The following is a 22,353-nucleotide window of genomic DNA, read 5'->3' on the forward strand; positions in this document are numbered from 1 at the left end:
AGGCAGAAGCAGAGTGGAGAGAGTGGAAAATAGGTTGTGCAGCGGCATTGAGGATGGAGTGAAGTGGGAAGAGGTGGGAGAGAAGGAGGTCAGAGAGGAGAAGGTTGCAACAGTCTAAGTGAGAGATAAGGAGAGAGCGGATAAGAGTTTTGGTTGCATCTATAGTGAAGAAAGCTGTAATCCTGGAGATGTTGAAGGTGGAAGCAGGATTGGCAGAAGGACTGAATGTGGGGAATGAAGGAGATAAAGGAATCAAAGATTAGGCAGCAGACTTGAGGAACAGAGGTGAGGGTAGTAATGTCAACAAAGAGGGAGATGGCGGTACGGGGACCCTGGAGGGAGGGAGGACAATGAGTACCGTTTTGGACATACTGAGTTTGAGAAAGCATAGGGACATCCAAGACGATATGGCAGATAGACAGCTAGACACACAAGAGCATAGGGGAGAGGAGAGATCAGAGGAGTAAGTAAATTTGGGTATCATTGGCATATGGGTGGTACTGGAGGCTGAAGGAGCTGATAAGTTCACCAAGAGAGGAGTAGTATAGAGAGAAGAGAAGGGAGCAGAGGACAGATTATTGGGGGATAGCGACAGGAAGAGGGAGAGGAGAAGTCATAGGTAGAAACAAAGAAGGAGCAGTTGGAAAGGTAAGAAGTAACCCAGCAGAAAACGGTGTCACAGGGTTGTCCACAGTGTATAAAGAAGCTGAGGGTTTCAAAAGGATGAGCAAGGAGATATTACCTTTAGATTTGTCAAAAAGAATGTCACTTGTGACATTGGTAAGGGCAGTTTCAGTGGATGTTGCAAATAAGAGAGGAGAGAAAGCTGGTGAGGCAGTTGTAGAAAAGTTGCTCAAGAACCTTGGAGGAGGAGAGGAGGAGAGAACTCGGGCACTATTTAGAGAGAGACAGGGTCAAGGGAGGGTCTTTTGAGAATGAGTGAGACAGGAGCATGTTAAAATGAGGAGGGCAAAAATGTTAGAAAAGAGGAACAGGTTGAAGAGGTGGGCAAGTTTGGGACAGGCATCAGGAGAGAGGGAGCAGAGGAGGTGTGAGGGCATATCATCGAGGTGACAGGTGGAGGGCTAAGGAGATGCTGATTTTGCCTCTAGAGATGGGGGAGAAGGAGCACATGGTAAGTAAGCTAGGGGTAAGGGGCATGAAGAGAGATTTCTTGATGGATGTAAACGATTTAGGAGGTGAAATGGGTGTCAAAGTCAATGACGGGGAGGAATGAGGGGCATAAGAGGGCATTGAATTGGGTGAAGACACATTATGGAATCACATTCTCCTCTTTCAACTTTAAAAATCTACTGGGATTGCACAACCAAGATAGTGCAATAATGCCAACTTGTAATTTTCCTATAAACTATATATTTTCAAGTGTGCTTAGCCACAGTCAAGAATGAACTGTCTGTATATACCCAATAACTCCCAAAACTCCACGATATTTGCATTTCATTGTGAAACGGATGCACAACAGAATAAGGACAGGTGGAAGTCTTAAACTCAAGGTGATAGTGACTAAATGGGGTACCTTCCATAGTCCCTCCACCCATTTGAATTTCCTTTGGGAGCACAATTCATATGCAAATATAATTTGTTACGGAAGATTTTGTTACATGAATAATTTTACAAGTTAGGGGAAGGGAGGTTTGTGAATTTTAAATATGGTTGACATCTTGAATTCCAGTCCATCAGATCCCATATACAGTGTTGAAGTAAGTATAATACAAAATAGCAAGATAGAAAAATCTCTGAGCTTTGTCCAAAGGTGGATGAAAAGGAGTATAGGAAATACATTTGTTTGGAATTATTTTTTTTTTAACAAATAAAACATTGCATTCAAAGAGAAGGGGGTCTGTAGTGCATGTTATCAGAGAAAATCATTTATGTACATAGAGCAACAACTTTCTAAAATGAAATAACAATACATTTTTTCTAGTATTTCCTTAAAGTACACTGGTTACCAAAACTGCAAGGAGACAGCGTGTAATTGGCTCCCAGTGAGTAGTGGCTACATTCGCATACATATTGGCTCAGCCCATAAAACTTATGCCCCCACTGGGTATAACATTATTTTACCTTACCTTATTCATTTATTTATGTTATGTCTTTGCTCTATTACTGCTTCTTGGTTTGCTATACAGCTGATTTTGTTTCTCAATCTGGTTTAAACCCCCAGACATAATTTGATCCTGGGACCTCAGCTATATGCAGGGAAGTCTTATGCCTATCAGAAGTACAGTTGAATTGGCAGACGCTGCTTTTCTATGTCTTTGAGAAACCCTAAACATGATCTGTTTATATCCCAAACGAAAAACAATATGACCAGCTCAACAGTTTTAGAGAATTAAAGAAATTACTGTTTGGCAATAAGCTAAACTCAGATGGACTCAGTCAGAGCCTGGGGCACGGTCTCTGCATAATACAGAAATTTATTGTAAGAATTATGTAGAATCCTTGACTTGCATTGTCTTAATTTGTTTTTCTTTGTTTCTTTTATAACCACATGAGACATAAATAATTTTTCAGCTCATATCCTACAGACAAACGTATATGTTTTTTTTTCCTTAGATGTGGTAAGCTTTACAAATAAAGCTCTGTATGCTTGAGGGATGAAAAGCGATTTGATTTAATTTTTGGTGATGTTCCATGTTGTATGCTGTGCGCTTCTTAAAGACACAGTCATTGAAAGTGTTGCTTTGTTTATGACAGCAAAGGACACAGAGCTTTGAGGAGCCACAGCTTAGATATCACCCAAGGCAAAAATAAAATCAAATACTGTTATAATGCCAAGGGTACAATTCCATTTTTAATGTTCAGCGTTAGTGGATTAAAGCTGATAACAATTTCAGTTTAAGTAATATTAACACTAATATTTTATTCTTTTGTACTACAAACAGCCAGAACTTCAAATGTCAGGATGTTTTACATCTTTAATCTAGCTGAATGTAATTGCGTAATTTGAAGATACTGATCTTTTGGCTTCTTTCTTTAAATGTTCGAACAATGAAGAGGAACACTATCTAGTTTTGATCATAACCTCAACTAAAACAAAGACACCATAGGCAAAATACATGCCCATTTTGCAGGGGAGAGCTGGCAAATTTTAGCCCGGGAGCCAAGACTTGACTGAGCAGACTATTAGGAACATTTTAAAGGAGAAAAAATGCAGGTGGCCCAGTGACCCAGCTCATGGTAGCCCACTATGAGACCAGCCAGAGGGGCAGATGCCCCCCAGCCCAGTCACCCTCTGCCATTGTGGCTATAAGGCACTGAAAGTAGTGTGATAATAATTACACTACATGAATGGAAAACTTAATATATGTTATCAGTAAGTAGTATTGTGTAGAACAATCAGTATTACATTATACTTAAAGGGGCAAACGCAGGATTTGTAGAGAGGGGTTTCCACGCCACACCACCAGCGGGCGTGGCCAGCTTGCATGGGGGCGTGGCTACAATGTTAGACAGTGCTTCGCTGCTCACTACCTCTTCCTCTCCCCATGAAATACAAGAGCAATGCTGCATTACTGTTAGGTGCACGCAGCTCTCCTTTTTCGAGAAGAGTCGTGTGAACAGGGTCAGTGACGAACATAGCAGGAGAGTGCGGGGCGGTGACACACAGCAGGGGAGAGAGGGGCGGGGACACACAGCAGAGGAGAGAGGGGCGGGGACACACAGCAGGGGAGAGAGGGGCGGGGACACACAGCAGGGGAGAGAGGGGCGGGGACACACAGCAGGGGAGAGAGGGGCGGGGACACACAGCAGGGGAGAGAGGGGCGGGGACATACAGCAGAGGAGAGAGGGGCGGGGACACACAGCAGAGGAGAGAGGGGCGGGGACACACCGCAGGGGAAAGAGGGGCGGGGACACACAGCAGAGGAGAGGGGCGGGGACACACAGCAGAGGAGAGGGGCGGGGACACACCGGAGGGGAGAGAGGGGCGGGGACACGCAGCAGAGGAGAGAGGGGCGGGGACACACAGCAGAGGAGAGAGGGGCGGGGACACACTGCAGAGGAGAGAGGGGCGGGACACACAGCAGGGGAGAGAGGGGCGGGGACACACAGCAGGGGAGAGAGGGGCGGGGACACACAGCAGAGGAGAGAGGGGCGGGGACACACAGCAGAGGAGAGAGGGGCGGAGACACACAGCAGGGGAGAGAGGGGCGGAGACACACAGCAGGGGAGAGAGGGGCGGAGACACACAGCAGGGGAGAGAGGGGCGGGGACACACAGCAGAGGAGAGAGGGGCGGGGACACACAGCAGGGGAGAAAGAGGCGGGGACACAGCAGAGGAGAGAGGGGCGGGGATACACAGCAGGGGAGAGAGGGGCGGGGACACACAGCAGAGGAGAGAGGGGCGTGGACACACTGCAGAGGAGAGAGAGGCGGGGACACACAGCAGGGGAGAGAGGGGCGGGGACACGCAGCAGGGGAGAGAGGGGCGGGGACACAGCAGAGGAGAGAGGGGCGGGGACACACCGCAGAGGAGAGAGGGGCGGGGACACACCGCAGAGGAGAGAGGGGCGGGGACACACCGCAGAGGAGAGAGGGCTGTGAACAGTACAAACAGAAACAATCTGCACACAAGCTGCAAAGTGGCTGGTCCCAGGCTGGGGGGGATTACAGGCTTTTTTAAACTCCCCCTGGGTTTGCCTATGACTAGTCATCCATTATCAGATTCAACATTCTTAAAGAGGATTAATAAAAAGGAGATTAATTAAAAGGGGATGAAATCTATGTTTAACATTTTGGAAAAAAAAAAGTCTCTTCATATACAAGGTTCTGAATTTTTTCCAGAATAATTGCATCTTTAAATAATTTCGGTAATATTTATCCAATAAATGGGTCAGAGTATTCCAGTAGTAGTTTTTCTTTCCTTGTTTCTATTTCAAATGCAGTTCTAGCTGGTGATGCTGGTGGGGACAGCAGACTGCAGTCACATATGTGACAATGATTGTGACAATAGACTACACCTTATTGACTTTCTTGCAAAAAAACAAATTAATAGTAGTACTAAACAGTATCTGCCTCTCATCTTTGACCTCCTCACCAAGCTGCCTGGTTGCACCAGCTAGTGTTGGAATCTTGCACAGCTGGAAAGCTGTAGATAAGGAAATACAAAATGGAGTTTGAAGTGGGAGGGAGCAAGATGGCCAGTCACAAAGCTGCTACAATGTTAGACAGTGCTTCGCTGCTCACTACCTCTTCCTCTCCCCATGAAATACAAGAGCAATGCTGCATTACTGTTAGGTGCACGCAGCTCTCCTTTTTCGAGAAGAGTCGTGTGAACAGGGTCAGTGACGAACATAGCAGGAGAGTGCGGGGCGGTGACACACAGCAGGGGAGAGAGGGGCGGGGACACACAGCAGAGGAGAGAGGGGCGGGGACACACAGCAGGGGAGAGAGGGGCGGGGACACACAGCAGGGGAGAGAGGGGCGGGGACACGCAGCAGGGGAGAGAGGGGCGGGGACACACAGCAGGGGAGAGAGGGGCGGGGACACACAGCAGGGGAGAGAGGGGCGGGGACATACAGCAGAGGAGAGAGGGGCGGGGACACACAGCAGAGGAGAGAGGGGCGGGGACACACCGCAGGGGAAAGAGGGGCGGGGACACACAGCAGAGGAGAGGGGCGGGGACACACAGCAGAGGAGAGGGGCGGGGACACACCGGAGGGGAGAGAGGGGCGGGGACACGCAGCAGAGGAGAGAGGGGCGGGGACACACAGCAGAGGAGAGAGGGGCGGGGACACACTGCAGAGGAGAGAGGGGCGGGACACACAGCAGGGGAGAGAGGGGCGGGGACACACAGCAGGGGAGAGAGGGGCGGGGACACACAGCAGAGGAGAGAGGGGCGGGGACACACAGCAGAGGAGAGAGGGGCGGAGACACACAGCAGGGGAGAGAGGGGCGGAGACACACAGCAGGGGAGAGAGGGGCGGGGACACACAGCAGAGGAGAGAGGGGCGGGGACACACAGCAGGGGAGAAAGAGGCGGGGACACAGCAGAGGAGAGAGGGGCGGGGATACACAGCAGGGGAGAGAGGGGCGGGGACACACAGCAGAGGAGAGAGGGGCGTGGACACACTGCAGAGGAGAGAGAGGCGGGGACACACAGCAGGGGAGAGAGGGGCGGGGACACGCAGCAGGGGAGAGAGGGGCGGGGACACAGCAGAGGAGAGAGGGGCGGGGACACACCGCAGAGGAGAGAGGGGCGGGGACACACCGCAGAGGAGAGAGGGGCGGGGACACACCGCAGAGGAGAGAGGGCTGTGAACAGTACAAACAGAAACAATCTGCACACAAGCTGCAAAGTGGCTGGTCCCAGGCTGGGGGGGATTACAGGCTTTTTTAAACTCCCCCTGGGTTTGCCTATGACTAGTCATCCATTATCAGATTCAACATTCTTAAAGAGGATTAATAAAAAGGAGATTAATTAAAAGGGGATGAAATCTATGTTTAACATTTTGGAAAAAAAAAAGTCTCTTCATATACAAGGTTCTGAATTTTTTCCAGAATAATTGCATCTTTAAATAATTTCGGTAATATTTATCCAATAAATGGGTCAGAGTATTCCAGTAGTAGTTTTTCTTTCCTTGTTTCTATTTCAAATGCAGTTCTAGCTGGTGATGCTGGTGGGGACAGCAGACTGCAGTCACATATGTGACAATGATTGTGACAATAGACTACACCTTATTGACTTTCTTGCAAAAAAACAAATTAATAGTAGTACTAAACAGTATCTGCCTCTCATCTTTGACCTCCTCACCAAGCTGCCTGGTTGCACCAGCTAGTGTTGGAATCTTGCACAGCTGGAAAGCTGTAGATAAGGAAATACAAAATGGAGTTTGAAGTGGGAGGGAGCAAGATGGCCAGTCACAAAGCTGCATAGCTGTGTCTGTTACCCAGAGCAACCAATAATATATTTATTAATAGTTATTTATATAGCACCTGCATATTACGCAACACTTTACAGAGAATATTTGACCATTCACATCAGTCCATGCTCCAGTGACCTTTGTAATCTATATTGTATACCACACAGACACACTAGGGTTAATTTCATCAGAAGACAATGAACCTACCAGTGTGTCTTTGGAGTGTAGAAGGAAACAGGGAGAACATACAAACTCCACACAGATAGGGCCCTTTTTGGAATCAAACCAATAACCCGAGTGCTGTGAGGTAGCAATGCTAACCAACTGCACCACCAAGTCAAACACAATTAAGCAAGCAATATTATTCCACAGGAAGCCAAGCATTGCTGTATCTTCTAAAATAAAGCTTACCAGTACTATACTGGCAAATATGTATGTTTAGGCCCAGTATATGTAATAGAAGCCACTTGTTTCAATGTGGAATTATCATTTAATGAGAACTTAGGTGAAATGCATAACTCACATAATAGAGTGATGTCATAGGCAGGTTTATATAACTTTACTGCAAATTACGCATTCACGCTTGATTGCATGAAATAACATTACAGCTTTCAGGACATATAGTCCCCTTTTTCAGGCAGGACTACCTGAAGAACTGTCTTGTCTGCTCCATGTGTGTAGATTAAAATAATGCAGTCAGAAAACACGAACAACTGAATGATGTTACTGCTGTTTTCATAGGAAAAAATTATTTTGCAAAAAAAAAAGTATTTGCCTTTGTCAAGTGTTATTCTAGTGAGAGCTGAAAGGAAAAGAGACATTACGCGTGCTGTGCACAAAAGAGAAGATACTTTACTTGCCAAACTGTCTGTTACTCGGTAATAAGACTCGCTTTTAATGCTACCGACCTAATACATCATTTTCAATCAAGTCATAAAGCCGGGTGGAATGAAATAAGGTGTATTCTTCCATAAAGCACTGTGGATCACTCCTCTGAGTACTGCTTTTAGTATCAAGAATAGAAAACTAATTCCAGCATAATATTATACAACTTCAAATGCTTCCCCATAAAGCTGAAATATATTTTAAAAGCTTTCTCATCTCAAGCATATGGTAAAGTAACCTTGTACAAAAAGTGCTGTAAACATATGTAGCTATAATTTAAGTGATATGAATCTGATGTGCAGTATATTTTGTATTTTAAAAAAAAAAGAAAGAAATAAATATTTCAAAGTGACTTCCGAGCTTGTGGTCAATGCAATAAAAGGCAGGCAAGAAACTGTCATGGTAATTTATGATTACTGTAAAGATATACACCGGTGATATTGACGCAGAGGGGTAAAAGGGAAGCTCACCGGATGCACAGTACGTCTTTTAAGCCGGCTAAATGGAGCTACACATGTAGCATTGAGCAGTATGGCAGATTTTGGCCACAAGATTTCAAGACACAATTTATATCTCTACACTTTGAATCATTGTGGGATATTGATCCAGGTGGATATCACAAATATTGGATGTGGGAAGTAATCTGTTTTCTTTCCCTTGTGAAACATAAAAGGTAAAAGTTACACACTAAGGTCTTTTCTTTTCTATATCACAATCAATGCAAACATCTAACCAAGGACAGTTTTAAGCAAACAGTAATAGAGGAATACAACAGAGCTGGTATAGCATACAGCTAATTCATTTTAATGAAATCCATTGATACTGAAAATCCATAGACGCTCCATCAGAAAACAGGCAGAGAAACCTTTGTGGGGGAAAAAATGTTTCCCATTATCTGCCAGCTTACACATTCATGGTTATACTGAAACCATAAAGCAGCGGGAACACGGTACTACTGCAGGACGTGTGTGTGACCCTGGTGGGTGTGAGACATCTTGCAGGCTACTTCATAACCACATGTGAGGCTCTGGGGGGGGGGGGGATTTAATTCTGAGTTAGGTGTCCGCGATGTGTCTCTGGAACAGACCATGGAGACACACTCTGGCCGCGCAGAGCCGTAACTTAGAATTCTAGCGCCTGGGGCGAGAAAGACAAATGCCGCCCCCCTAGCCCTCAATTTTAACCAAATGAACCTAAAATATTCCTAAATTGCGCCCCCCTTCAGCTTTGCACCCTGGGCGGTCGACTCTGTCGCACAGCCCTAGTTCCGGCCCTGCTGTGGCGTACTATTTACTCAAATCTCCATTCATCGTCCCACAGAGATGTAAGGAGCAAATGAGTGGAGGTTCTGTACCATATTAGCCGGCAATGTGCGCACTGCGGTGATGTCCAGTGACACATTGCGGCCAAGTGAATACGCCCCCTAAACATGACATGGCAGAGAAGGGGAAAGCACTGTTTCACCATATAGATCTCTATGACCAGTACTGCATTGTTTTCAAAGCAAATGAGTGGTTAGTACTATAGCAGATATGTACTGGCTAAACACTCTTTAAACTAACATTTTACTAATAAATGCCTTTTCATGCTAATACAAGGGTACTAACAGGTATTTTTCTCTGATATAAGGTTATACAAACATTTTGATGTTTTTCTTAATAGTATGGTCACTTAGATTACACCTGAATTGGGCGATATTTTAGTTTGCCCCAGTCGAACAGCTGATACAGCTGCCCCTCTCATATTAATAAATGAAAGAAAGTGATGGCTATATTAGTTTTGCCTCATGGTGTGGTGCTACTTTCTCTGTCTACAAAAAATATATAAAAATTATAAATAGGGCCCTCCTCCATTAATATAATAAGTTCTAGTGCCAATGTCAAAGATCAAATAAGAAGATCTTATTGTCAGATCTTGTTTAACAAGGTTATAACACATTGAATGTATTTTCACCATGCTTTCTGGTCTATTACTTTTACTAAACAAATATATAACACAATGTGTTGCTTTAAAGTCTTGTTTCCTTTTGATAGCTTAAGAAATGTGAAAGTGTATTTTATCTTCATATAGAATATACTGATATTGAATTTGCTGACAAATGATTTTAGACAGAAGAATGTGGTAGTTAATAATGTATTACATCCCTATGTAACCACATCTACAAAAAGAAGAATAAATGAATGCAAATGATGAAATAAGGGATAAATTAAAGTACTAATTGCTTAAAGTCATCCCTCAAGCCGTACATGCTTATTGTTCTTCCAGCATGGCACAAGAATAGATAATACTTCTGGGGTGAGAACAATGAAAGACTGTTGCTGTGCTGCCCCCTGCTTACTGGATTGTGGAAGTTTTACAGAGTAGCTTATGCTGCTAAGGAGAGATCTCCGAGTGGATTTATAATAAGAGGGTAATAAATCTTGCGTTCGACCTCCTGCTTCCTTAGAACAATCTAGTTCTATTTTCTCTGTCTCGGAAGGAGGTACACGGTGGACTAAGAGGAAAACCACAGATGCTGTATATGTGCCAGTTTATACACTACATATCCTTTGTATATTTTTGCAAGAAAAAGATGTCAGTTTTTAGATTTGTGTTTTGAAGAATCCATGATTAGAAAGAACCTTATTCCCCATTGCAATTAGCATTTTTTTTCCCAATACATTTTATTTGCATTTTCAAATAAAAAAAAAGAAAAACCATAGTATTCAATATATATTTTCCTTTTCAAATAGCGACATATGTCACAGACATATATACATACACATATCCACACACAAATGTCAGATAATCACATAGTGGTGAAAAATAAAAAGTGGTAGACTTAAATTGAGTGAATTAAGTGAAGATCCACTCACTAACAAACATAACTTTGCATACTCAGAATCAAACTCAGAGCATCAGGTAATCATTTGTTCTTCTCCAATACTTGTACTGCATTCTACATACTGCAAACATTTTGGCGTTTCGTTTTGTCTATTTCATACTGTGTGTTCCTTATTGGAAATTGAATATTGGCGGAAGGGGAGGAAGAATGATAGACGGGAAGTAAAGAGATGATGATACATAAACTAAATTACCCAAAACAGTAAGTTGTACAAGTTATGTATAAAGAACCAGAGAAAATGTTTAGTACAAGAAAACAAAAACAAACCATTAATCATCTGAAACTAGACGCCTATATAAGGACCATTTAGTAGATTCAAATACTAGAAGAATGTCATCCTGCTGGGATTTTGGCAACGACTCCACATAAGGATCCCACGTAGAATAGGATTTAAGTACTCCCTTTTCAATGTCTGGAAAAGCTGCACTTCTATCAAAGAAGAGACGTTCTAATAATTCCAGTTGTACATCTTTTAAGAATGGAGGAGAAGTGGAGGTCTAATTGCACAAGATTACTTTTTATGCCACTGTCAAAACTACTGTTAGAATTGGAATAATATTAAAAAGAAGTCAAGCTATCCTTCCAGCTGTCAAAGTTACATAACAGTAATGGAATGGGATCCCTATATAGTGTGATCTTAAAAATAGAGTTCGGGAAAGCTAGTATTTTGTTCCAAAACCAAGATATTTTTCTGCATTTCCAAAAATGATGGTAAAAGGTAGCCAGTGTTTGCTTACATTTTGGGCATAAACCTCTCTCTTCTGGTATGAAATGTTTTCTTTGTGATTGTGATATATAAGCTCTGTGTATCACTGTGATATGTACCTCTTGTAGTTTCGCTGAAGTTAAACATTTCAATATTTTATCTTGATACTTCATCAAAGTATCCAGGTTTGTTACTGAAGGGATATCGCGACTCCAACCTTGTAGTGTGTTATTCCAGAGTCTAGAATTATCACAATACAAGAGGTCCTGGTACAAATATCGGATTCTAAATTTTATGGTCTTGAGAAAATGTAATAAACTTTTCTAACTTGTCAGATTCTGGGTATCTGGTTTTATTGAGGGTCATGGTCATAATAAAATGGCGAACTTGTAGAACTGTTTATTATCTAATGAGTGTTCTGAGAGAATTGTTGTAATGAGTAGTAAGATCCTCCAGTATTGAACACATCTCTAATAGAGGAAATCCCTTTATCCTTCCACTTCAAGAAATTTTTGTTGGTTATTCCAGGTTCAAAAGTGGGATTTTATGCGCGATACTTGTGCCAGAATAAAACGCTATTTGCTATCTGAGGAGGAAGAAGACGTGGGGGTGTGTGTAATAGGGCTGCTAAAGAATAAGGAGCAAAAAGTTTGTTTTCTAGTCTAGATTAACAAAAAAGGACTGTTGTAATAACCAGCCAGAGGCATAACTAAACAAAGCGGATAGTGAGAAGGCCACCACATCCGGGAAGCCAATACCACCTCTCTGTCTATCCAGATATAATTTAAGAAACTTGAAGAACAATTTAGTGCAATGTGCGGTGTCTGCTGCACTTAATCCCATAGTGAGTATTTGTAAAGGATAAGTGAGTTTGGGGAACAATACATTCTTAATGATCGCATTTCTGCCCAACATAGAAAGACTCCAAGGGCTAGATTTACTAAGCTGCAGGTTTGAAAAAGAAGGGATGTTGTCTATAGCAACCAATCAGATTCTAGCTGTCATTTATTTAGTACCTTCTACAAAATAACAGCTAGAATCTGATTGGTTGCTATAGGCAACATCCCCACTTTTTCAAACCCGCAGCTTAGTAAATCTAGCCCCAAGAGTTCAGTTTGTTTGAAATTGCTTTGATTATATGTGGGTAGTTATATTTATACAGGTTTCGAAGTTGAGCAGGCATATATATATATATATATACCTAAATATTTTAATTTATCTATTACTATTTTAAATTTAGACAATGCATCACAAATCTCAAGATCAGATGTATGATTAGTAAGGAATAATGCCTCTGACTTGTCTATATTAACTTTGTAACCAGCGAAGGAACCAAACACACCATATAGACGGTATAGATCATCTAGGATCTGAAACTAATAGTAGTAAATCATCAGCAAATAATGCTACTTTGTTATCTGTTTTGCCAACTTTAATACCCTGATAGCATTTGCTCTTAAGGCAATCGCCAAGAGTTCCAATGCCAGGGCAAACAATAATGGAGACAATGGACACCACTGGTGCGAGAGAAAACCTTTAGTTAAAAGTTGGGTCATCGGTATTGTATATAATGTCTGTATGTTCTTTATGAAAACATCAGGGAACCCAAACCGACGCAACGTTTCAAATAAATGGTCCCATGTGACTAAATCAAAAGCCTTTTCTGTGTCGAGTGATGAGACGATGCTTGGGTCTGAGCCCCCCGATGACAGCAGGTGTTGAATCCCTGCTAGGACTTTTCTCACATTGGTCACAGAATGTCTACCCCAAATGAAACCTGTTTGGTCGGGATGTATTATACTGGGCAGGCGCGGGCTGGGAGAGGCATGGCCGGGGGGCACACAGGCGGCCGCATCTCATGAAAAGGGATGCGGCCGCGTCATTGATGATGCGGCCGCATCCCCTGTCATGTGATGCGGCCGCCTGTGATGTCATCAGATGCGGCCGCGGGGGAAAGTATTGTATTTTGCATCCGGGGGGGCGGCCGGCCGGCCTATCCCCTGGCCCTAATAGTGGCCTGACCGCCCCTGATATTGGGTAATATCAATTTTGGGTAATATCAAATAATTTTGTGAAAATTTTGTAATCAACATTAAGCTAAGGTATGGGGCGATATGAGGGTGGTTTTTCTGAGTCTCGCCCTGGTTTGGGTAATAGTTTTATCAGGGCTGAATTAAAATGAGTGGGCAAGAGATTTCGTTCTACTATCATTAAAAATGTCTCGTGAACCATCAGCGATAGGGCCTTGTAGGATTTTATAAAATTCCCCAGACATACCATCAGGTCTGAGAGATTTCAACATTTTTAGGGATTTAACAACTTGTTGTACTTCAATCAAAGTGAAGGGGGCTGGAAGTGACTCTGCCTGTTGTTCTGTGATCTGAGGTAATGAAATACCCTACCAGATTTTTTGTTTATTAGCGAGGTTTAGGGAATCTTGAGAATAAAGGTCTGATTAAAAATTCCTTAATAATTGTGTGATCCCCTTAAATTTTAGCACAGCAACAGTGGATTGTAATGTTCCTTACACAACAAGACAAAGGCTTCCTCGCACCCTGTATATGATCCTTAATTAGATGCCATGTTAACCAGTGTGCCAACATACATCTCTGGCTGGTCATTGATGTTCCTTGGATCACTACCTGCTTTCTCTGTGTCTGTTTATAGCCATGCTTAGCCAGTTCCTGCTTCCTTGTACAGCATTAATCACCTGTATCTCTACTGGAGAAGTCATCCTATGCATTACATATTAAAAAGACTTCCTGGGGATTTCATTAAGTGCCAGTCTGTGACCCTCTAAACACTGAGCGGAGTATTCCACTATTCTGAAGGGGAAATTCAATTCTATTCTGACTCATGAAAAGATCAGCTACACCTGCAGATAAGCCTAAAAGATATTTTATCTGGTACGCATATTGATATGGTGTTGGTATTCCAGAATATCTCTCCTCCTTTTTATCCTACTGATTCACCCATAGTATCTGAGTGTCTATACCCACTTGGTGATTAAAACTCTGGCTTGTGGTACACCGCTCTGTATTTTTACATACAGTATTATACTATGTGGCGCCCCCTCCCATTTATTTTGTTTTAGATTATTCCAGTCCACCATCTGGTTTTGTGGGAACTTGGCAGCCGCCTGAACATAGGATATCCATTTGCCCAAAAGGACATTATTTGTATTTATTTGTCTTTTCAGAGTTACGCGCTGTATTATCTATTGTTTTTGCTTACTTATAAGATACACTTGCAATATATATGAATTGCACCACTTCCATGAGTTGCCTGATTTCAAGTCGAACACATTCGTTTAGTAAATGACTATATCTGGGCTAAACAACATAGTGGTATGCAAATCATGTTATCGTTCTTTTTCAGAACCATTATGTGAAATATAACTCTATAACTATAACTCTTTCAGTCCCGTAATATTTCACAAAAGGATAACATGTATCTGTTTTGTTATATTCCACCTGATAGGATACTTATCGTTAAATAAAACAAATAGATTGTGACAATCCCCTAAAGTATATGTTCTATATGTGATTGGTGTTTGCGCTCAGACACAATGGCACAGCTAGCAAACTGAGGAAATCATCTCAATGGTTTCAGCTGTTCCTTTTCTGTGCAAGACAGAAAATGAAAATGTGAAGCAGTCTCTCTTGGTCAGTGATGCTGTGACAAATCATTAAAGTGGTTAATGATACAGAAATGGCTGCCAAACCGCTGCTGGAAAACATGGTTTCATCAATGAGTTACAAGACACATGAATGCCAAACACCTCATCCAACACGGCCTGGAGGAATTCATGTTGTACTGGGTATATGGGTAAACAGGTTCTAAAATGAGATTCTTTGATTCCAAAGCATTTGTATAAATCCTTTTCTCGGCTTACATGTTGTAGATGTGTAAATGCAATTTAACATTTCTCGGGTGAGGAAAATAATGCCTTACCCAATGAACTCTCCCTTGTAGTAGATCTATGTAATGTGTTTTGCAGATTGGGCTAGCTGGCACTGTCACTATCCTGAATACAAGCTGAACAAATCTCTTCATGGTCTGAGCCATCTGTTGTAACCAGCAAAATAGCAAAAAAGCCACAAGCAAGCAGACATATAAAATGTAACCTACACAAAATAATAACAAATCTCATGCTCCTTAAGTTTATGGGAAAGCTACCAAATGTTATTTTTCTTTAAACCTGTGGTTATTTATTATCATTTACTACTGTAGCAATGAATAAGGCAGAGCGATGGCAGCCAAATTCTGCATCAACTCTGCATAACACATAACGGAGGAGGAGGGAGTGCAGTATGCTCTCATTCCTTCTTCAGTGCTGTCCTTTGGAGGGTTGGTGGGCCAAAGATGCCGAGCCGTTTCCAATCAAGTGCAGGCCTTCCTATATCTACCAACAGTCCCTATTTTTGCCCGTCAATATGTCTTGGTGTTCAAATGGATGAGAGGAGTCTCAGGGCATCATTGCCTGCAAAAGGCAATAATGTTCTCAGTCTGTTCTTAAGGAGTGCTGGATCTCAGGAGATACCTGCCAAATTGCAGGTGGTATTAAAAAAACTATTAAAAAGCGGACATTCACTTTAAGTATATTATGGGTTTCAACAAGATTCAGGAAGGTTGTGATAACTTTCAGAGCAAGGTGGGGGAGTAAGGGATAGGGTTCCGACACCAGGTGCTGACAGAGTTGTCCGCTTGTGCTCAACTGTCCTGAGTTAGCTCCTTCCCCTACTGTGGAAGAGGGAGACACAGGTTCTGATGTAGAGTGACAATGTACTCGTTTGCATAGTATATCTTGCATGAAATCGTTGTGCACATGTCCAGAAATTGGGCACACGCTTATGCGTCTATACTGACTGATTCTGACACAACTCCTACCTGTTTCTGGAGGCGCGGGACATAGGAGGGAATGGACATTCTAATGTTTGCTGATTAAAATAAAGGCGTATGCTTTGTATCTGCTATAGGCAAGCTGCAATTACTTGTTGTTGCTTATGACTTATCATAAGCCAGACACATATGGTGCTGATGCAGTGGCAGAAGCATATCGAGATAAGTACGCCTCTGCCTGTGGGCGGAATACTCTCATTTACGTGTCCTTTTTTTTTAAAAGCGAGTCACTCCCATTTAGTGGCCAACCCTGCATTGGTCCCACAGTGTTAACAAAGATATACTAGATGATACTTAATACTATCATTGCAAGAAGGAAGAGAATATTGGAAAATTCTACCTCCAGCGGTACATGAAATATATATATATATATATATATATATATATATATATACACACACACATAAAAAAGAAGTCACAGAGGAGTTCTGTGCCCATATAAATGTATGGTTGCTTTCACATAAGGTTTGGACCTCCAATGTAACTTCTAATATCTTCAGAATGCTGCATGCCGGAGCGACCTGGTGCATGGCCTAGTGTGGGCAGTGTAATCTCTGGCTGAGGTAAATTTGATGGAGGAAGAAAAGAATGAAGCAGAGAAGCAATAGGTATTGGTCAAACATAGTACAACTGTGAAGTATGATCTTTTTCACTCTCTGGCATGGATGAGGTAAGCCCTAATATGGCCACTTCTGTAAAACATATAGTTATCTTTGATGACTAGTGGTATCAAAGAGGAAGAAAGACAAACTAGAAGGATATTTTTCAGTGCTGTGTATACATTATTCATACCACTCATATACCATCTAATATTTGTGTAGTGCTAACAGTGGTGGATTATAATAGGACAATTAGGATGGTAGCCAAGGGTCAATGTCTCTGTAGTGCTGAAAGGATGTACTTGCTGGAATTCTGTTCCTGCAAGATATGAAACCTACTTAGAGGCAAAGCACATTCATGGCTGAAGTGGACTGAGAGGCTGACTGTGCCAGAGTGCTGTTATTTTAAAGGGTTTATTTATGGTGTAGATTAGCAGAATAGACCTCCATACTAGATGCTACCTGCTCCTGCGTGATCTATACCGATACTAAGTAAAACAACAATACAGCAACAGTGTATGATATCATTAATATTTATTTATATAGTGCCGGCATAGTCTGCAGTGCTGTACAACTGACGCTGTTGGAGCGTTCGGTGGGAGACACCATTCTAAGAGTACTGCCCAGGGCACAAGATCATTTTAATTTTCTATTTGACTTCTAGTTATTTATTTGAGATTTAACATAGTATTACCTTGGTGCATTTGTAATGTCAGACATTGCCTTTTGGTATGTATGTATTGTAACCTGTGCTGTTTATTTTACATCCCTGCTGGAATCCTGTCCAATGTAGTTGGATTTTAAATATATCATACAGTGGCAGAACTGCAAAGAGTGGCACCCTGTCCCCCTCTGAGCCCCCGCTCCCCCCTTGTCCTGCGAGAGCTGAGGATTCTTCTGAGCCGGCGAATGAACGGACCGCGTATGCTCAGGAGAAGTCCCCCCACTACTCTTTTGACAGCAGAGTGGTGGGGGGATAAAAGTGACATCTCCGGGACCCCCACCGGGACCATCAGAGTAATCTTAATTATATACCAAATCGTTGCCTATGTTAGGCCATAGAATCTAAACAAATATACACCAGAAACAGCACAATAGATGAAACAATATCTGTTCTATTCTTAAAATAACCTTATGTACCTTAACAATTTAATAGACCACACAAAAGAAAACTTTTATATTTATCCAAATGCTTGCAATGTTAGTAAACAGGGTGAGTGACACAGACTGATACAGTGAGTGTGTGAGCAAGCTGTACTTAAAGGTTTGTTACCTCCATTCTAAACATCTGTAATTTAACATTCCACCTCCTGCTGTAAAAGTTACATGTAAAATTCTTTTTGGCACTTTTATATAAAAGTCTTGTCCAGAAGCCAGAAATCACACAGGGAATCATAACTCTAAAAACAGCACAGCCAAGGGGCGGTGTGCATTATATTGAGTCATATTTAAACTATCTAAATAATACTTCACAACTTCATAGTTACAAACAAGGCTGTCACAGGTTAATCTGGCACAGTATAACATAGTAACAAGACAACATGTAGAATATTGTGCACCATTCAGCATGCATAAATATAATACATCTTTGTAAAGTTTAATCGTCCTGCTTAAAGGAAAACTTTGTTTGGGGGTTTATAGGCTGAAAAAGAGAGAGTATTACAAATGTCTCATAAGGGAATGGCATGTACTATTCTGCGGACAAGAGATGCATGGAATAAAATCTGTTACTTTATGCTGGGATAAGTCAGACACAAGATGCAAGGGGGATATATATACTGGAGTTAAAAAGTGGGATTAACATGTACTCTGTGCAAAATGCAGGCATATTTTCTTAACAAAAAGAATGGCTGGAAAACTGTGCAAACTGCCAAAATCAACAAGTGAGGCACTGTAAGTAGTAAAAAAATATATATTCATGGGAGATGGAAACATTTTTGCAAAATGAGAGAATGTGAAATAGAAAAAAAAATACAATGTGCAGCCACAAGCTAAAATTTTGTGGTTGGGTTAATGAGAAGTACAGACTGATAACCAGAAAATGTCATTGAAAACTCTGTATGAAATGGATGACATGTACTCTATATTAGTTTCATATAATGGCTTTGTACAATTTACCTGCAATGTATATTAAAATAAAAATGGAAATCATCATTTCATCATTAAATGGTCACTTTTTAAAAGATAACATTATAAATATTATTTATTATATTTGACAGGTTTTTACCCATTGGTTGAAGTATGCATAATTTAATTGTTTAAGCATAAACTGTCCAAATACGAGTTTATTTAAGGAATGCTTTACATTCTTACAACACTGTTACTATTTCGCTCTAATGAAACTTTTATTCAGAACTATTATTAACTATTTATTATCTTCCTGACAACAATAGTTCAGATGAGGCTCGTCAACCGGAGCGGAGCAGTGCACTGCTGGGCCCCGTAGCAAAATCTAAATAGGGACTTGGGATGCCATTCTCAGCTCCTGCCCCCCCCCCCCCCCCCCCCCCACTATGCTCTCAATATAGCACAGTAGGGAGCCACATCTGAGCATGTGTGGTCCGGCACATGCGTCCAATGTGCCTGCACCGCTCAGAAGAGGTCTCCTCTCTGCCAGGCCCCCCGCAACTCTGGCCCCTGTAGCTGCTGTATCCCCTATCCCCTGAGTGTGAACGGGTTCCCTCTGCTAATTCCTGGGTCTCACCAAAATCTATTGAAAACATAAAAAAAGAGAAAAACTTACATCCCAAAGGAACCAATCTAAGCTCCTTTTGTGATGTTGCCATGGAGACCCGAGCAGACCCGGGAATTTGCCAGGGCAGGAGGCTCTGTTCCCCGGCAATATAACGGGTTCATATACCCGGGATATTGCTGGGGCGGCAGTGTGAAAGTGGTATAAGCGTTTTATCCCGCTCATTCCATTATGGTCAATGAATGCGATTAATTGACTGAAGAACAAGATTAAATTGCAGAATTTCCCAAACAATGGCACTAGTCATGACACACGGTGATAACTGCTTGTGTAGAGGGGTCAACAGGAAACACCCGTGATCATGTACTTTATCCCTTACAGATCACCTTTTACTTATTTTGAAACGGTGCAATCTGTAATTTATAATTGTAAAAGATCACTTAATCATTTACTTACAATGAACTTCTAAGAATCGTGTAATTTAATACTTTTTTTTATTTAAAATCTGTTGTATTGTGTTGTAGTTTGTAGAAATAACTTGGTCTCTATAATCCGTAATCTTTAAACTCGCCTCAGTATTAATGTAATAAACACCATAGTTATAAACAAATGCGATGCAAACTCAGATCCTGTGAATGACTGAGAAACATTGTGACTATTGACAAAATCTATTCCATTTTTTCCACAGACATGAACACATCTTTGTTAAATTCCATTATTTGTAACACATTCTGTATGTGGAGTAACAGACTATTTTATTCCTGATAAATAATTTAGTTGCTTAGCTCCCTCTAGAGTTCATTAAATGCAAAACTGAAATACATCAGGTTTTACAAATAGTCTGAATGTGTGTAATTAATTCAGCTGCAACACAGCATACTAATGAACACACTGCATTCTGTATTTATCATCATAAAGAATATATTAGTTCTTAATAAACCCATAGAATGCATTCTCATGTACATCCAATCCTACATCCTAGCAAGTTCTAAGTCTGCATTGTCATGAATACTGGAGTAGGCTACAAAATGGCTGCCTCACCCATGTGCAAACAATGGCTGCTCTTTAAAATTCTCTCCAAAGAATCGAAATCATTTAAAGTGATATGTCAATTAATATATTGTATTTTTAGACATCTGCAACAGAAAACTGCATTCAAAAACCTTAATCACTTAATTCCCCTTACCCCTTCCATTGGTGCCAGTAGCAAGTCATAGAGGGCCCGTAGAGGTGGCTTGTTAATAGAGCTTTGTTTTCGAGGCAGAGAAGAGGTGTTGTCCTTCACAGGTGACATCGTGTTACTGAATAGGCTTGTCATACTTTGACAACTTCTGCAAAACAAACAGAGAAAGAACAAGAACTTGTGAATATAATCACCTCTGCAAGTTAACTGAATTATATAACCGGGTAATTATATCACTTAAAAATGACATAAAGGATCAAGGGCACCTCATCATCATCATTTATTTATATAGCCCCACTGATTCCGCAGCGCTGTACAGAGAACCCATTCACATCGGTCCCTGCCCCATTGGAGCTTACAGTCTAAATTCCCTAACACACACAGACACACACATACACAGGGAGAGAGACTAGGGTCAATTTTGATAGCAGCCAATTAACCTACTAGTATGTTTTTGGAGTGTGGGAGGAAACCAGAGCACCCAGAGGAAAGACACGCAAACACGGGGAGAACGTACAAACTCCACACAGATAAGGCCATGGTTGGGAATTGAACTCATGACCCCAGCACTGTGAGGCAGAAGTGCTAACCACTTAGCCACTGTGCTGCCCCATATACAAATGTTTAAAGTGCTATATTACAAGTGGTCACAAGTTATGGTTTAAAGTGATATTTTGTCATTAAGTGAATTATGAAAATGAGATTAGTGGTCATAGACCAGGACTTGTCAATATTGTGTCAGGTTGGGGCTCTATGTCCTTTTTAAATACTGTTATAGCAAGTGTCCTTTGGTACCCTATATATATAAAGAAATACCTTTTCGTTCTATCAGTCTGAGGTAATATTTACCTCCCAAAAAACCCAAAGCAGTAGACCACCTCGTTCTGTCTTCAGAAACAAGGGGACTGATTTGAAGGTGATTTAGGGGTTAATAACTAGGGTACTTTCAGTATGCAGAGCAGCCAAGGCAGTGTTTATAGAAAGGCCACGTTCTGATGACAGAATTTGGGCAGGAGGCAGTACGGCAGTAATTGTGAGCACAAAGACAAACATCATTACAACAAGCCCACTTGAAAGAAGAACGAAAAGGAGAGTCTCAATTACTGGACATGATTGTGTCTTTTATGTCACGGTGACATTCTTCTGTCCAACCACTTGGGGGCCAGGAATGACCAAATAGACAAGACCAGTTCTGAGAGCAGTGTCAGCCCTGCAGCTCATGAGGTATAAAATACTGTAATAAACCCTCTTTAGTGCTCCTTTTGTCTCCACACGTCTTGAAGCAAAGTCAATACTTATTTAAATGTTTTTCTCCTAGTGATGTCTATACTCAGGTGTAATGAGGACATTAGCTGCTGCAGTTTAAGACGGTGCTACAAAATACAAATACATTATAAAATAATTACCCTTTAAGTATCCTTCTGAACAGTGTCTGTAATAAAGCTCATAGTCCTCTCTATTTTTTAATTTCCCTCAATGTAATCCTGAATATTTTTTATGGGTGGTTTCAATTATGAACATTATGAGACTCTTTTCCGAATTCTCCTGCTAGCAAGACTGTAAATTTTACAGGAAGACTCCAGCGATTGCCGGTTGCTATGACAATCTGGAGAGGACA

General features: G+C 41.7%; 1 protein-coding gene across 3 annotated transcripts in view; it reads right to left on the reverse strand.

Annotated features, from left to right (window-relative positions):
- TTC28 (tetratricopeptide repeat domain 28) overlaps positions 1 to 22,353 on the reverse strand; it is a 479,060-nt gene that overhangs the window by 24,968 nt on the left and 431,739 nt on the right. For all 3 annotated transcript variants that reach the window (XM_075214617.1, XM_075214609.1, XM_075214626.1), the window contains one exon: positions 20,739 to 20,883. In XM_075214617.1, coding sequence (XP_075070718.1) covers positions 20,739 to 20,883 — 145 coding nt within the window. The remainder of the gene's footprint in view (positions 1 to 20,738; positions 20,884 to 22,353) is intronic.

Source organism: Mixophyes fleayi, chromosome 1 (genome assembly GCF_038048845.1).
Source record: "Mixophyes fleayi isolate aMixFle1 chromosome 1, aMixFle1.hap1, whole genome shotgun sequence".
Lineage (NCBI taxonomy): Eukaryota > Metazoa > Chordata > Amphibia > Anura > Limnodynastidae > Mixophyes > Mixophyes fleayi.